The sequence below is a fragment of the Chelonia mydas genome, chromosome 7 (genome assembly GCF_015237465.2).
Source record: "Chelonia mydas isolate rCheMyd1 chromosome 7, rCheMyd1.pri.v2, whole genome shotgun sequence".
Lineage (NCBI taxonomy): Eukaryota > Metazoa > Chordata > Testudines > Cheloniidae > Chelonia > Chelonia mydas.
Genome location: NC_057853.1, coordinates 61,266,502 through 61,284,347, shown reverse-complemented (window position 1 = coordinate 61,284,347; position 17,846 = coordinate 61,266,502). Strand labels below are relative to the sequence as shown.

The 17,846-nt window shown below is 43.4% G+C and overlaps 1 protein-coding gene across 2 annotated transcripts in view; it reads left to right on the top strand.

The window, feature by feature from the left end:
* Positions 1-17,279, top strand: part of LOC102929349 (dual specificity protein phosphatase 13) — a 32,484-nt gene extending 15,205 nt beyond the window's left edge. For both annotated transcript variants that reach the window (XM_043552049.1, XM_043552050.1), the window contains exons 2-4: positions 5,828-6,019; positions 6,649-6,869; positions 16,197-17,279. In XM_043552049.1, coding sequence (XP_043407984.1) covers positions 5,829-6,019; positions 6,649-6,869; positions 16,197-16,417 — 633 coding nt within the window. In that variant the 5' untranslated portion in view covers position 5,828 and the 3' untranslated portion in view covers positions 16,418-17,279. The remainder of the gene's footprint in view (positions 1-5,827; positions 6,020-6,648; positions 6,870-16,196) is intronic.
* The last annotated feature ends 567 nt before the right edge of the window (positions 17,280-17,846 follow it).

Here is a 17,846-nt window from a genome sequence, read left to right as displayed (position 1 = left end):
GTAACCCACTAACCCTCTGCTGTCCTAGGACTGCAGAGGTATTGGCTGCCTACTTCACCTTGAATGGTCTCTTGCAACATATGCTAATTACTTATGCTAAACAATCTGTTCCACCTTGTATTTAGCTGTGACACTCTAAGTACCTTTCCAGACTTAAAGAAGAGCTTTGCATAAACTCTAAAGCTTGTCTCTTGGTCCAATAAAAGCTATTACTTCACCCACCTTGTCTCTCTAAAGATACAACTGGCACAAACCTGACATGCCCTATCCAAACCCAGAGCTTCATTGTGGTCTTTTACAATCACCTGTCAAACATAATCCAACTGAAGTGCATTCAAGTTGACTTTTTAACTAAAATGACAGGGTTACAACGTGTCCCACCAGTCAAAAACAAATCATGAGTAATGTCTCTGCAGGGTGAACATTAAAGGTGTGTTTATTAAGTTGGGGAAAAGATAGTATTCTACAAATGTATAGACTGATAATTACTGATGGGATTAAAACATTTAATAGATTATTGACGCAAGGGTACTGACGTCCTGAAATTTTCCAAAAATTTCTCCTCCATCTCACCAGAAAAAGGAAGTACAGTGAAGGGCTGATGAGCTAACTCTGTGCTAGGGCACTGGCTTCATATCCATGCAAACAACACAGTACCACCTACTGAAGCACTGTGCATTTTGTGCAGCACTGTGTCCTCTGCGAATATGGTGCAGCAGTTTGGTTCAGTCACTCAAAAGGAACAGTGCCACTTAGTCACGAGTCACCCTGCCCTATTATTTCCTTTCTTCCTATTTAGCCAAGTATTAGGTATACAGATACATTAGGGGAAAAGTAATATGAGTTTCAAAGGACTGGGATTTTTGTTAGGGGACCTTACCTCAAAGGCCCTCTCCATATTGTGGCACCAACCTGTGCTAGTTACAACACTATGCTTCAGGGCACCCCTGAGGGTATGTCTACACTACAAAATTACGTTGACTCAAGTTATGTCAGCATACAGCCACCACAGTAATTAAATCACTTTTGCATTGCCACACTACATGCCTTGTGTTGGCGGTGCCTATCCTTACCATGAGCACTTGTATTAACTGAACTATCATAGAGTCATCAAATCATTGAGAGGTCATCTAGTCCAGTACCCTGCACTCAGGGTAGGGCTAAGTATTATCTAGACCAGTGGTTGCCAAACTTGTTCCACTGCTTGTGCAGGGAAAGCCCCTGGCGGGCCATGCCGGTTTGTTTACCTGCTGTGTCTGCAGGTTCGGCTGATTGCGGCTCCCAGTGGCCACGGTTCGCTGCTCCAGGCCAATGGGAGCTGCTGGAAGCAGCGCGGGCAGAGGGATGTACTTTCCCTGCAAAAGTGGTGGAACAAGTTTGGGAACCACTGATCTAGACCACCCCGACAGGTGTTTGTCTAACCTGCTCTTAAAAATCTCCAATGATGGAGATTCCACAACCTCCCTAGGCAATTTATTTCAGTTCTTAACCACCCTGACAGGAAGTTTTTCCTAATGTCATAGAACCTTAGAATCATAGAATATCAGGGTTGGAAGGGACCTCAGGAGGTCATCTAGTCCAACCCCCTGTTCAAAGTAGAACCAATCCCCAACTAAATCATCCCAGCCAGGGCATTGTCAAGCCTGACCTTAAAAACTTCAAAGGAAGGAGATTCCACCCCCTCCCTAGGTAACACATTCCAGTGCTTCACCACCCTCCTAGTGAAAAAGTTTTTCCTAATATCCAACCTAAACCTCCCCCACTGCAACTTGAGACCGTTACTCCTCATTCTGTCATCTGCTACCACTGAGAACAGTCTAGATCCATCCTCTTTAGAACCCGTTTCAGGTAGTTGAAAGCAGCTATCAAATCCCCCCACCTTCCACAGACTAAACAATCCCATGTCCAACCTAAACTGCCCTTACTGCAATTTAAGCCCAGTGTGGGGCATTGTGGAACAGTTTCTGAAAGCCAGTAACAGTCGTTGGAAGCAATGCAGGGTCTACACTGACACTGTGTCAACCTAACCACATCAACATGGACTCTACACCTCTTCTGGAGCGGAGTTATTAAGTTGGTGTAGCAGGGCAGTTACGTTGGCAGGAGCAAAATTTGAGTGTGGACACTTACATAGTTAGATCAAGGTAAGCTGCCTCACGTCAACCTAACTCAGTAGTGTAGAGCAGGCCGGAGTTAATGAAAATGGTGCTGGAGAATCCACAATGAGGGCAGTCCAAAAGGACATTCCTTGTTGCTTCTCTGAGTGGGAAGAGAGAAAAGACCTTCCCACCCACCTAAATGGTGATGAACAGACAGACTCTACCTGGGCATTCCCGTGAGGGGAGTAAAGGACAACATGTGAAAGGACTTCAAGGCTGCCTTGAGACAAATCAGCTGTCTTCCTAGCATATTACTTTTGTTACCCAGTCTTCCTCCTCCCCTCCATCCGGGCTCCCTTGTTTGTCTGTAAGCCATTGGGGGCAGGGACTGTTTACTACATATTTGTACAGTATCTAGCACAATGGGCCCCTGAACTGGTTGGCCTTTAGGCACTACCATGATACCAATGCTAATTCTCCAAGAGTTGTTGGGCTAGATACTGGAATTACTGATGACACTCTAGCCTGTGTTCTGCAGGAGGTCAGACTAGATGATCATAATGTTTCTTTCTAGCCTTCAGATCTATTAAAGTCTTGCCTGATTGCAATTCTCCAGCTAACATATATTAAATATAGATATATATATTTATATTAAATTACATTATACAGTTCAGCTAAAATTACTAGCTCTAGTATAAAGTGATTCAAAATTAATTTAAATATAGTGCTAAAAATTTCTCTTACATGGTTGAATAATTACTGTGATACAGTTTCAATAGGGCAAAGACCAGAAATCTCATATGAATATCATTAAGAGCATCCCAACTGGATGGGCATTTTAAGACAATATAGCTCATTACATGTAAAGTAAGCCATAAAACAAGCCCACTACAGAAACAGAGTAAAAAGATTTAAATAAGCAATGTAAGATAAGTTAAACAAGCCAGTTATTAAATATATATTTTAAAAATATTTTACAATAGCTTTGGATAACCACATTGTTTATAATCCATGTGTGCTTAATGTTTTAAATGTACAATCTCATTTTAAGCAACATGCCTAGCTTATTTCAGCTAGACAAAATAACTTTATGCATCTCATCACTTTGTTTAAAGTGTGCAATTAATTTGCATGTGTGAATTTAGTGTGAAAAAGTGATAGACAAAGCTAGAGCTAAAATAGTTTGGAGTGAATAGTTTATTCACTAAATTTTGCCTTTTCTGTTTGTAAATTTTCTGTTGGATGCTCCTTATTTTCTTGAATGGGTTCATTATTCAAATGATTTCTACAAGCAATTTTCTAGCTATAGATCATTTATGATCAATTTGCTATGAGTATTCTGTTTTTGAAATTTGAGCAATGATCGCTAGCTTTGATTGGACACAGAAGTCACATGACATGATTCTATTCCCTAACTGGATAAATGTGAGTCTTAGAATCAGGCTGTAGTGGGAATATTTGATGTGAGAATTCAAGGTTTGATTTCCATTAATTTACTGTAATGCTCACTTTTTCAGTGAACATCCCTGCTGGTAAACTCATTTGCTGGAATACAAAATGGGTGAGACTACAGCTGGAGCTTATTTGAGGACAGTTTTGGAGGGATTCACCCATCTTAGTTTCAGTCTCCAAGACTTTCAATATATCTTCTCTTTATCCATAGGGCACGTACAGCACAAGCTTCCCTGTACTACCTGGTCAGCGTGCCTCTGCTCTCCTGGAACGACCACCTCTAGGGATACCTTTACAACAGCACTATTCCCAACATTTGCCTACCACTGATGCTGCTCCATCAGTCATAGCATTGGTGGAACTGCTAGAGAATGTAGGATTGCAGGTGTTTTCACCATCAGGTCACACTCTGAACACAATTCAACAATGGGGTGATAAAGACAAGCTCATGCATGCTCTGTTTTAGTGCTTATACCATTGGCAACTCTTGGAAGTACACCACTGGTAGACAAACAGTGCCAAAAAGCTAGTGTAGACAAGGCTCTAGGGCAGAAAAGTCTCCATGGCCCATTCAATCCTTGGTCTCTCTGCTGGGGCTTTCAGTAAATTCTAACTGTGTTTCAGTAAATTCTAACAGGTGCCTCTGCACTGTCACCCAAGAAAATACTCTCTCTATTTGTATTTTGATAAACTGCCCTCTCCTAATATAATTTAACAGTCCAATTCCTGGAGGGGCAGTATGATAAATTTTAAGCCATTCTTTTTCCCAGATCTCATTCAGCAACACAATCCACACACAGCTACCCGCAATGCTCACAAGACAGCCTATAATTCATTACTACTGTATGGGTCTGAAAGGCGAGGTTGATAGGTTCTTTTGGCTCTCAAAGACTCAGCAATATTAATTAAAGTCAACCAAGAATTTTATGCAGTGGAGAAAGAAAGCAGTGGGGATGACAGGAAGCAGTAAATAAACAGAGGCCAAAACAGCTGAAGGAAGCTTATAAGGTCATCAGCTACACTGGAGTGGTCACCAGCCATGCTGCAAGGGATGGGATATGTCAAAGGAAGGGAAGGTTAGCTGCAGCTATTATGAGATGAGAGGGACTGAGGGAGCTGCGATTATTTAATGGAATGACAGATGGTTTGGTGGTTAAGACACAGAAAATGTTAGTTCTGTTTTTGCTGCAGACTTCCTTTGTGACATCAGGCAAGTCATCTAGGTGTTTGAGATCACCAGCTGGAGTGAGGGCATGAATTGACACAATTAGATTCATTATGCATTGGGGGTGGAAGTACCTCTGAAGTAGCTAGTACTGGGACTCATCAATGTCAAACTGAGGATATCAGAATAGGTGGAGCATGTCTGTTCTTATATGCAAATTCCTGTGTTCCTTCTCTTGCCTAAAGCAAGCAGAGATGGGCAATTTTGTAAAGGCTCCATGTCTATGGCCAGTCCTCTGAAGCATTCTGGACCTTTATCCTCAAGAAACACTGCTGTGAGTGAGCCAGTAGCCATTATGGCCCAACTAGGCCCAGGGAGTTAAATAAAAGGCCAAGATGGAAAGAGGATTATCCGTAAGTGAATTGTTCCCCAACAATTTTTTTTATTGTGGTGTAGACAAAATAGTGACTTCACCTGCAGTCCCTAAGTGCTTTATCCCGCTCCTAAGAATTGTCCCAAAAGCTCAAGCCCATTTCCAGTTAAAGAACCAAGGCGCTACTATTCCAAGAGAAAGATATACCATACAGAGACTGAACAAACCCAGACACAAGCAAAGCCTGCAGTTTCATTTTCTTTCTGCAGTTCCAACATTTATTTCAAGACTAGAAGTTTAGAAAGGAGAGAGAAAAGGAATGAAGGAGGAAAGTAAGTGAAATAAAATTTATGATCTCCAAAGTGCTAACATCCACAAGTCTGTGAAGTTGCTCATTAGTCAGACTTGTTCTGTCCAGTCCTACCATTCCTTCCTACTATGGCAGTTTGTCATGAGGACATTGGGTAGGGTCACCGGAACAGAACTGCTCAGTGCTATCACAATACAGCCCTTACAGCTGAATATATTATTATTATTATTATTACTATTTATATTGCAGTAATAGCTAGGAGCCCTTGTCATGGATCAGGACACAAAACACAGAACAAACAGATAGTAAGCTCTTTGGTGCAGGAATCTTCTAAGTTGTTATTGTAATTGTAGGTGAGTTTTTGAGTGGGAGAGAGAATGAAACACTGTATAAACAGGGGGGTATGTCTTCTCTATTCTGTATTTCAGAATGGCTTTTGATTCGTTATGCAAAGATGACTTACTGCGCCCCAGGATACGGAGCGCTTCGAGCCTGACCCTCAGAAGCCAGAGCAATTACCAGACGCCACCTCTGACAGAGCTTCAACGCCTGCTGTGGACACATCAACCTTCCACTGGCCACGTGAATGAAGTCTGGCCAAACCTCTACGTGGGAGACTTGTAAGTGAGATTCTTCTAAAGAACCTGACCTCAAAATGAGACAAGAACTAGGAGATAAATGGGGGCTTTGTCAAATGAAATCAACTGAGAATGGAAGGTTTGGGAATCATCTGTTAATGGGGGGCCCAATCCTTGGGCCTGGTTGAACTATGCCTAGGGCAGGATCTAAAGGACAGGGGAGGAGAAGCCAGCTTTATGCCTCCTCTAATCCTAAAGCCAAAAGTAAGCATGGACCGCATCTCCTCTGTGGTAGTAGAGAAGCACTGCATCAGGACTGCATCAGTACAGCAGCTAGGCACGCTACCAGTGCGTAAATAATAATGATACGTTTTTAAAAGTTTTCTTGGAAAAAATGTGGGTTTTCCAATGAAAACCTGAAAAAAACCTGATGGAAATGAAAAATTCACAAGAGCCAGTTTGTGCTGAAAAAAACAGACTGATGGGGAAAAAATCGAGCCGTGCCAGTTTGCTGGTATTTCAAAGCACCTAGCGTCTGCACTGTAACAACAATCAGCGCAGTAACCGACAGCAGCACAATTCCACTATAGTTTGGCCCAGAGGTTTGTAGGGCAGTGGGCAGAGAAATCCTTGCACAACACCCTGCATACTCAAAGTGTTCCTTCTTTCAGATTTACAGCTCGGGACAAAGAGCAGCTGCGCCGAATGGGTATCACCCACATTGTGAATGCTGCAGCTGGCAGATTTCATATTGACACTGGAGCTAAATTCTACAGAGACCTGCCTGTAGATTATTATGGAATAGAAGCGGACGATGATCCACATTTTGATCTCAGCATTTACTTCCATCAGGCTGCCAGATATATAAGAGCAGCGTTGAATTCTCCACGAGGTAACAACACTGGCTATGCATGTTACGTGGCTTCAGCATAAAAACAAGCAGAGCAAGTCATCAGCTAGCATTCAGCACAAGCAGATTCCAAGTAGAGATGGGTGGGAATTGAAATACCTAATCCACCTGGTCACACAGCCACTACCCATAGTCCCACAGCTAGTCTGGTAAGCCAGTTAGCTCATTAGCTATAAAGGGAAGGTGAGTAGTTTCTCACTCAAACCTTAGCCCTGCCAAGAGAAGGAGACACAAAGCCTCGCTACAACTGAAATCTACTTTTATATCTCCCACTATGCTCACAACTTACTCTTCATGGAAGTGCTTCTCCAAAGCCTAGTGACACAAAGACTCCTATAGACTTCAGTGGGGTTTAGATCAAGTCCAGAGTCTCTTTCAGTGGCATTTAGAGATCCAAATCCTGAACCCCAGTACTCAGTCGGAGCAGCCAGGCTGTGTGCTGTGGGGGAAAATAAGCTGCACGCAATTAGTGTGGCTACCGCCAGCCCACAACACAGGAATAAGACCTTTTAGACCCATCTTCACAGGTCTCACAAGTACAGTAACATCTCTGCTAATTCACTGTGAAGATTCAGTGCCCACCAGCACTCATAATTGCTCCCAGCACCTGTGGAGTGATCTGTCCCTGGGGTGTAGTATATAGCATGCAGAGCCATTAGACTAGCATGTCTTTAAACCACAATCACACACCCCTATGCAAGTGCATTTTCTGCAGGTTACAGATCACAGTTTCTTTACATCTGGTCACTGGAAAAAATAGAGGCAAATTTAAAAGATGTGGCACTATGGGTGGGAATAAACATCACCAGCCCTTATGCACCAGCAAGAAAAACTCAAACTTCTCATGAGGAAAAAGAGATCATAGAATATCAGGGTTGGAAGGGACCTCAGGAGGTCATCTAGTCCAACCCCCTGCTCAAAGCAGGACCAAATCCCCAACTTTTGCCCCAGATCCCTAAATGGCCCCCTCAAGGATTGAACTCACAACCCTGGGTTTAGCAGGCCAATGCTCAAACCACTTTCAAATCTGCAGTCTACTTCAATGCCAAGAAGCCAGTGGTCTGAAATATTATACAGCACAGAAGAATTTAGGGCCAGATTTTTCAAACAAATGAGATATGCAGTTGTACACTCAGCATTCAAAGTAATTAGCATGATAGCAAATGTGGGGGAAAGGTGTTGCCATTTCTTGAGCTGTGGTCGGCCCCTTTTGGCCCCCTAGGGGAGAGCAGGTTGCATCTGCTTTCTGCCAGGACAATCTTCGTGAGTGGATTCTCTCTGTGGTCAGGAGGCATATACCCTGTGGTGAATCCGAATAGTTAAGTGCAAATCTTTAACGGGAGGGTTTTCCACAGCACCACAAAGTTAAGTGATTACAGATTTACACAAATGGTAATTATGCACCTAAAGGCCTGTTCTGTTTCAACAATTACAAGGTTTTACAGCAACATAGATCCTAAACAGTAATTATTAGGGTAGGATGTACCTGACACCAAGGTCCATAGCTACTACACTCCAGGGTTAGTCCTAAGCAGCAAAATTTGGACCTGGATTGTGAACACCCAGAAGTTCAGAGGCTATTTGGAAGACTTGATCTGTCCCATCATAAAGATTTACTTGGGCTTTGAAAAACTGAGGTCTATGTCTGGCATTCAAAACCACCACCAAAGTTGAGGGAGTTTGGATCTGGACCCATTTCTACTACAGTGTGTGCTATTTACAAATTAAGTCAGCCCCCTGAAGAAAGGTAGACTCCATTGTAAATTCTAGCATAGAGAATATACAAAGGAATAAAACATGAGAACCAAGCTGACTTACAGGCTCCCTTCCCCTCAGACAATGTTAGTACAACTTTGCCCACAAAGGAAATACAAAGCCTTTCTGGGTACATTCCAGAATACTGAAAGTGGAACAGTTAAGAAAATAGACTAGATTGTTGCCCCATGGAACTACAGTATGGGTATAAGGTAATCACAGCTGAACTAATCATAGCTAGAATTGATATTTAGTTCGAGTGTTACGGCTATAGATATTACTTTACTGAACTCCCCGAGTCCACATGCCAGAAGGAGTGCTGGGAATGGAGAGAAAATCAAGTTAAAAAAAACACTCAATCCAGCTGCTGCTGACAGTCATCATTTTAAGTTTTTTTTTTTTAAAGGGGTGGCAGAGTTGGATACATATACAAACAAGATGTTCTGGAAGCACAATTCCCTGAGCTACAGCAACTCAGCAGCTCAATATCCAGGGCCTGCACAGGAAAGAAAGGAGGGATGGGTGTGTTATCCACATCTTTTAGAAGAGGGGGGGAAAAATAGCTGCATTTACTTAAAAGTACTGATGCACAACAACAGAAATGTACCAGGTAACACGAGGGCCGTTCATTTTAAAGTCAGGATATACCATGGTATTTTTGTTTGATCGAGAAACTGTTTGGTAGAACTGCCACTTAATTATGACTAATTAGTTCCACACAGCTTTTTAGAAGGTATTTTTTATTAACTTGTTCATCCAGGATGATACTGAGTCACATTTAAGTATATATGATGCACACACACACATACTGGTTTTTTTAAGCTGTGAATCAAATACTTTATCTTTAGAATTACACTTGAGGCCAGATTCTGTTCTGTTACGCCATTGTAAATCCAGAGTAATGCCACTGAAATCGGAGTGACTCCAGATTTACGCTAGTGTAACTGATCAGGAGATGTTCCCAGTGGGGTAGGTTTGGTTTTGTTTGTCTTCAGTGGGAGCTCTATTGTATCCTTAAAGGGGAACTGTTGTCTTAAGTATTGGACACTCTTGACCTCCTTTCCACCAATACTATTCTGGAGTATTGGTAAGTAAAGGAGCATCTGTCACCCTCAATGTGCAACCTCTTACATCTTGACTGTCACAGAGGCTGCTGCCGTAGCCAGGCCATGAGAGCACTATTTCATGAGGTGCCACCATTCCAGCTTCTTTGGCTCGTGCCCTGCTTGAAAACCAGCCACTCCGTACCTGCATGGCCCTATGGCACACAGTCAGTACAACTGTTGGTTTCAACTGACAATGTAACTACCACGGTAGTTTGAGAATCCCCATTCATGGGTCAGCAAGTGAGAGGAGTCTCCTCCAAGCAAGCTAATCCATGCAGCCAGAAATGTTTCCGGCTGATCTTTTACTGAACTTGTTTGCTTCAGATAGGAGAAGGCGCTAGAGGAGAGAACACCACCATGAATATCAATTTCGCCCCTTTGCATGGGAATGTGTACAATTTGCATTTTTTCAGACTATAACTAAACGTGAATGCACATCTGCAGGTTTTGATAAAGTCTGCAGAAGGAGAAAAATAATCTGTGGGCACAGATGAGAGAAGTCCATGGACAATTATTAGACTATCTGCATGCAGAGAGAAAGGTTTGCAAATACAGGATTTTCCTTTTATTGATCTGTGCACATATTTTAAACAAGCAGATGAAAACCATCAATTAACTCATTGAAACTATGGGTGCTCAGAAAAGACCATTCTTCTAACATCGTGCTGGTGGAAATGCAAAAGTTGGTCTCCCCGTAAGGGAGGCAGAGCGGCCCAGCGACTTAACAAGAATTTTCCTTCTTGAATCTGCTGCAGGCTCATTAGGCATGTCACTTAACCTCTCACTTTCCCCACCTGATCACAATTCTTAGCCACATCTGTAGAGCATTTTCAAACCCCCAGATAAAACGCGCGATACAGCATAAGGGCTTGTCTACACAGCACAGCAAAGTGTGTTAGAGGGGCTGATTTCTAAAGCGTTGTGTACTAACTGTCCCCTGTATGCCCTGCTGGCATGAACCAAAAGTTCCCTTGGGTGCATTAACGTAGAAATCACATCCCTCTAGTGAGCATTGCTATGCCGTGTAGATGAGCCCTATGTTGGAAGTCGGCCTTTGCTATTGTTCAGCTGATAGCAAAGACACAGATAATTGGTTCTGCCCATAGCTTTATGGTAGTGGGTAAAATGAAACAAGTGATGAGAAAAACAAGGGTAAGTGAAAAGATTCACAGATACGTAGAATAGGCCAGATCCTCAGCTGTTGTACATTGATGTTACTCCACTGAAGTCAATGGGGCAGGGCCCATTTACACTGGCTCAAGAGCTGGTTCACGGTTTTAACCCAAATTAGCTCAGTCCTATGAGGAAGCAAAGGCTAATTCAAGGCATTCAGCTCAGTTAATGATGGGTAACAAAAAGGGCAATCAGATCTTATGTGCTGTAATGTCTAATTTGTTTAACAACATTTAATTTTCCAACTTGAATTTGGCCAACAAAGTTGAATTTGCAAAATTCATCCCTGGTGAAGCCCTGTCAAGTCAGTGGAGTTACATCAGGGACGAATCTGAGATAATAGCCATAATCCGTTGTTAGAAAGGAAGTGTTATTGTTCTATGCAAATCCCAATCAGATGACAGGTCTTCATCCATCCATGGCATGTCTAGCTTTCTGCTTACTCTATTTTGGGAATGAGGACCTGGAGCATGGATACCAGACGCCAAGGTGTCTTTACTAGCTGCTTCCCTGCTAGAGGCTTAGGTAATATTCTGCCATCAGAAGTGCTCAGGTCTGCCATCCAGAACATACCCATTTCAGGCTCTATTCAGTAAAACAAGTGCAATACATCACGGTGAGTTCAGATTGCACTTATCCCATTTATATCAACTGCTATCAGACAAGGATCACAGCCTGTAAGAAGAGCTAAATAGCAACATGGCTTTTTTCCCCCTTACTCAAGTTTAACATTCATTCGTTTGCTGCAAAACAATCACATAGTAAATTAAAATCCTCTTTCATTAGAGCAATTTCACACTAATGAAATCATTTCATGTCAATGATTTATCTGCATCAAACAGTCACTTTATTGTCAGCACACAGAATTCATCCTAATCTCTGTGCAACAAAGGACAGCAGCCAGGAATAAAGAAAATATAAAGGAGGTAAATTATCTTAATCTACATGCCATGGTGATGAGTGCTTTAGAAAGCTAGGTAGATTAGCTCTAAAGCCAGTCATAGGCTGGTCTAGTGTCTTGGTGGGAGACCTTCAGAAACTAATAGCTGATATGAAAAGGAGTCATTTAAAGTGAAGATATAGTCAGAGAAGCAAATATGAAAAATCAGCACCTTCTTACTGCCTCCATCGTCTCTTTGTATTTGAGACATATCTACTCACTCACTGATAAAATCAAAGGTCTGCTGCTCCTAGCCCTGAAGAGGAGAGGCAGGTAGGGGAGAGGGACCTCTGGCTTTATCCTGCATCCCTAACAAAAAAGGGGTCAGGTAAGTTCCAGTGGTGGAATCTTTGGGGGTGCATAAGGAGGAAAAACCACAGCTTGGTCTCCAGACCCCAGACTAAATCTGGAGACTGACAGGGGTGCTGGAACAATTTTTATAGTGGGGGTGCTGAGAGCCATTGAACCAAACTGTAAGTCCTCTATATAATGGAAACCACTTCACACCAGGACATACAGAAGCACCCCTAGTTCCAGCACCTATGGAGACTGGGCATACTTGAGATGGAAGAGTCATTGAGTGAGAATAAATATGGAACCTAACATTTAAAAAAAAAACACAGTCACTTTGCTGATTGCAGTCTCACCCTCCAAGGTCTTGTCTATACGGCAAGCTAGTGCATGGCAAGCGAGGGGGTGAATCTACAACCGCCGCAAGCTAACTCACCATGTGGACCCTGCTATCATGCACTAAAAGTTCCATACAGGAAATTTTAGTCAAAGTCAAAGCACATTATGGCACTTTCAGTGCATGGTGGCAGGATCCACACAGCGCAGCAAGCTAGAATGCTGTAGATTCACACGCCTGGCTAGCCGCTCACTAATTTACCATGTACACAAACCCAAAGCCAACAAATGGAGTTCTGCCTGCCAAGTTTGACCTGAACCAAGGACAAAGAGACTCAGAACAGTCTCCTATTTTAACCACGCTGAATTTCAGGGACAGTTTGGATTTAGATCCAAATTGTTCTATGGCTCTAGTGCTGGGTCAGACACAAACCAGTAGGACCTTCTTTTCTGGATGTAGCTCAAACCCTGGACATTTTTAATATTATTATTTCTAGAGCTTCATAAACATGTACAGTGTTTTTCAGACACATAAAAGAAAGTGTCCCTGGCTTCTTCCAGGAACATACTTTCTTCCAAGATTTCCACCATTTGGGCTGAAGTATGCAAGAACTCCTGGAGTCTCCCAGTGCCACTAACTTAATGTTTGACCTTGTGCAAGCAACTTAGGCTTGGATTTTTAAGAAACCAATGGGAGTTAGGCACCTGATTCCTACTTAATTTTAACAGGAGTTGTGTGCTTAACACCTTTAGGCTCCTTTGAAAATCCCAGTCCAAACTTACCTGGGTCTCAACTGCCCCCTCTCTAAAATGAGTAGAGCAATGCAAAACCGATCTACCTACCAGGGGTATTGTGAGGATTGATGATGGCACAGAACTTTGAAAATGAAGCACTGCTGCAGTGCAAGGAATTCTCTTTTAAAGGCCATTTCCCTGACAGCACATATTGCCCTATTTTGCAAATACTCCCATTGACTTCAATGGAACTATTCACGGTGTAAAATACAATTCAGCATGAGAAAGGGGATCATGCTGCGGCTCACAGTCATTTCTGAAATCTGTAGATGAAAAGGGAAAAGGATAACCCAAGCAGCAGCTGATATTTTTTTAATTGCAAGATCAACACAAGAGATTTTTTTAAAAAGTTTGAAAGCCTGATCTATATCTGCTCTCAGCAGAGCAGAGTTTGTACTACTTCCTTGTAGTCTATGTTTGTCCTTTTCTTTCTATTGAAGCCATGTCTATATTTAGAGGCAGGGCTCAGGTTTCTTATGCCAGGATAGTGAAAGGTGACAGTCTCATCAGACACAGGCCATTTTGGCATGAAACCTTCTCTGACCCTGCTGACAGGAAGAGGTTTTAAACCACATGCTCGCTCATTCTCTGAGCATGTGACGATGAGGTCGTCATTAGTCAAAACTGCAACTGTTGCTATAAGCGCCTTAAATAAAAGCTGTGTCACAAAAGTAATGAAATATGAGATTCAAGCCAATGCACAGAGTACAAGGTATTAACAGCCAGGGAGACAGGCACAGCAAACAAGTTTCTTTGGCTGGACAGATTGACATAATCCAACAGGGGTATCTTTGGCCTGCTCTACACTGGAAAATTAAGTTGGCTTAAATAGGTCACTTGGATACTTGACAAATCCACGCCCGAGAGTTTTAATTAAGCCAATCTAACCCTCAGCGCAGACGGTGCCAGGTCGACCTAGCTAGCGCCTCTGGGGGAGGTGGATTACCTACGCCAATGGGAAAATGTCTCCTGTTGGCACAGGTAGTGTCTACACTGAAGCACTACAATGGCACAGCTGTCCCATTTCAAGTGTAGACAAGCCCTTTTTTCCTGATCCCTGAGAATAGAGAAGCTAACATGCTGTTACAAGGAACAAACCAAGCACAAACCTGACAAGCTCTAGGCTGTACAATGGCCACATCATCAAACACCTCTGCATTTTAAAGGCTTACAATAACCACAATGGTTGTAATCTGCTTCCAAGGGACAACAAAATGGGATATTTTCTGACCCACTGGGATCAGTTGTTCTCACTTTCTTCTGGACATAAGTTGTAACATATTCTAACAATATCTAGCTGAGTTGGATGAATAGCATTTGGTAAGCAGGAAATTTGATGGATTAGTGGCCTTTGGAAAATGAGTTGGTCTCAGACCTGCTTCTATAAAACTCCCATTCCCCATTTGGGCTGGATCCTGAATAGTGGTGAGTGCTGAGTGGCACTCCCACTAGTTTGAATGGAGGAGCAGAGAACTCAAGTACAGAACAGCTGTGGAAAGTGAACTACCCAATCATACCTAGAGAGGGTCTCTCCAGGACAGGATGGTGACACACTGCAGGATTTGCTATACTGCTCTTCCCATAGTTTGCACATTACTGAAAACAGTGGCACACTCAAGATAGTCAATTATCCATTTTTAAAGTTACCTGCCAGTAAAGAATGAACTGGATGTCATAGGGATAGCAGCAATTGCTAAGCCCTTGTTGTAAAAGGAAAAAGCAAAGAGAATCATATTCAAATGAGCGCAGACAGCCTATTCAAATGTTAGGCTACTTTCCTCAAAGAAATGCCAATTAGGACTTAATTTTCACTCTCAGCTCCAAGAGGTGTCAGCACCTCTGAAAAGTCTTCCCCTCCGTGCTGCAGGCAGATAAATAGAGCAGGTAGAACAATGGGGAAATTTTGCAAAAGTTGGTTCACTCTTTTGTTGGGAAATTTTGAAATTCAGTGTTTTTCAGCCAGCTCTTCTAGTAATACTGTGGCTTTCTATACCTGCTTTCACGGAAAGGCTCTCTGCCCACATTTTATGGGCAGACCTGTGAGCCAAAGAGCTTTGCAGAAGGATGAGTATAGTTCCCACTGCTGTGGATGAGGAAACCCAAACATAGAGGGGTGAAGGGCTGGATTGGCACCTTCCAGTTTGTCATGAGGGCAGGGACCAAATGGCAACTCAGTCACAGTTCAGTCCCTCCTCCCTCCTTGTTTCATGGTAGAAGTAAGCTGTTCCAGCCCTTCTTCTGGCATGCGTCCCTTCCCCCTTTGTGCTAGCTTAGCTCCACTGGCAGGTTCATTGCGGGAGGATCCACCTTCACTCTGCACCCACTTGCACAGGATGGTGAGTAGGGTCTGGCACTGCGGGGTCAAATACAGGTCCTTACACCTCCTTACTCCCCTATCTGCGTCTGCATCTGGAGTGATGAAAGACTTGCCAAATAAGCCAATGGCCCACTATAGAACCTCGGAGGACATGTCTACACTGCACCTGGGACCACAGACTTTCACGAGTAGGGCTCGTGCTAGCCTGCTAAAAGTAACTGTGTAGATGTTGCGGCTCAGGCTGGAACTCAGGCTCTGAAGCCTTGGCAGGTGGAGGTGAGATTCAGAGCCTGAGCCTCCATGTCAAAGCACCATCTACTCAGGTATTTTGAGTGCACTAGCATGAGTCTGGGAACCCAGGCTGGGAGGTTTGCTCTCAAATGCAATGTAGACATACCCTGAGTTTGTCTATCCTCAACCATCAGACTACATTCCCTCACAGATGATGTACCATGTCTGGTCTGATCATGAAAGTCTAGATGCTCCTGTCTGCAGCGAGTTTGCCAGCAGTAGCCCGACCAAGCTCAGCCTGGATGAACTCCATCAGCAGATACGGTGTAAAATAGTGACACCTGCTCTCTCTCTCTCATTTTCAGGCAGAGTATTAGTTCACTGTGCAATGGGGATCAGCCGATCAGCGACACTTGTACTTGCTTTCTTAATGATCTGTGAAAACAAGACCCTTGTTGATGCAATTCAGGCTGTGTGTAAACATCGAGGGGTCTGTCCCAATTCCGGCTTCCTCAAACAGCTTCAGGAGCTAGACATGCGATTAGCGAGGGAGAAAGGAAGAGAAGCAGATCCCCTCAGATTTTAGATGGGGAGATGTCTTCTGATTACAGACCAAGAGATACAGGTTGCCTCCCGGAAGATTGTACCTCTTGCAAGATAGATGAACCCGGACTATGCTGTAGTTGCCTGGAGAAATCCATATGGGGCGAGCAGGGAGAGTTTGAGAGTTTGAAATTTCACCTCCTGCGGAAATACAAGCCAGTTCCTCAGCTGGTGCCTGTCAATGTCGTTCCACTGGACTTATGCCAATTCATAACAGCTGACCATCTGGCCCCTTCATTGGATCCCCTCCCTCCCCGGCAAGCCTTAGTGGACTCGTTGGAACCCCAACAAGCCCTTGTAGGTTAGTTGGGGTTCCTCACAACCACCCCACACACTCTCAGACCCTTATAATGATCAACAGATATGTGAGGTCCCAGTCACACGCTGGAAGCTGATGCACAGCTGTGAAATTACTAACACAACACAGTTAGAGCCCAAAGCCATGTTCTGAACGCTGCTATTTTATACAGAAACAACAATAGCTTCCATTTCCATTGGCTTTTAACCCCGGTGTCTCAAAACACTTGGCAAATAATTGGTTCAAGTCTCACAACCCCTCAGTGAAGTAGGTAAGTAATGTTAGCCCCATTTTACATATGGGGAAATCGAGGCCCGAAGATGTTAAGCAAACTGCCCTACTGACGCACTGCAAATCAGTAGCAATGCCAGGAGAGGAATCCAGATCCTCTGGCATCTAGTGCCATGTTCTGTTCACATTCCCCATCTTTCCCTTTGATAAAGGAACGCTAACCTCATGTCAGAGCAAAACCAGACAATGCACCTACCAAATCCAAAGCAGCAGCTCTGTAGTCAGGCTTCCCTTTTATATCCAATTGACCACATTCTATCTCATGAACAACTGGAAGGAGATATTGACTTCAGTGCAATTACAGCCCCATGCAGCCCACTGGCAAATGCAAATAATATAGAATTTCCACTTGACGGCAGATTAATTTGGTGTGATGTTTTCCCTGGAGAGTTCTTAAAGGCTTGCAGTAGTGAAAGTGCCATGCAGCTTGTATTTAGAGTACTGTGGATTCTGAGCTGGAATAGAGGGCTGTATACACTCACCCGGAACTGCTGGGTTTTTAAACTGCCACGCAGTAACATTTTGACTGAGCACAGCACCCTTCCTGTGTGTGTCTCAGACAGCAATATGAAAACGAGACTTCCCTGCAGAGCTGGTGGCTAAACTCAGCTGATATTTTCCTTTTCATAAGCACTGGTAAGCCTTTGCAACCGATGCTAAAGATTTGTATCCTCAAAGGGGTCAGGGGATAGCAAGGTTGGTTTCGTCTCCACTGTTAAGATAGGACAACTGGGAGAGGACCTATCCATTGGGGAATGGAGAAAGTGGCTGGTAGGGAGGTCACAGTTTATGATAGGGGGAGGGGGAGAAAATCACTGGTGTA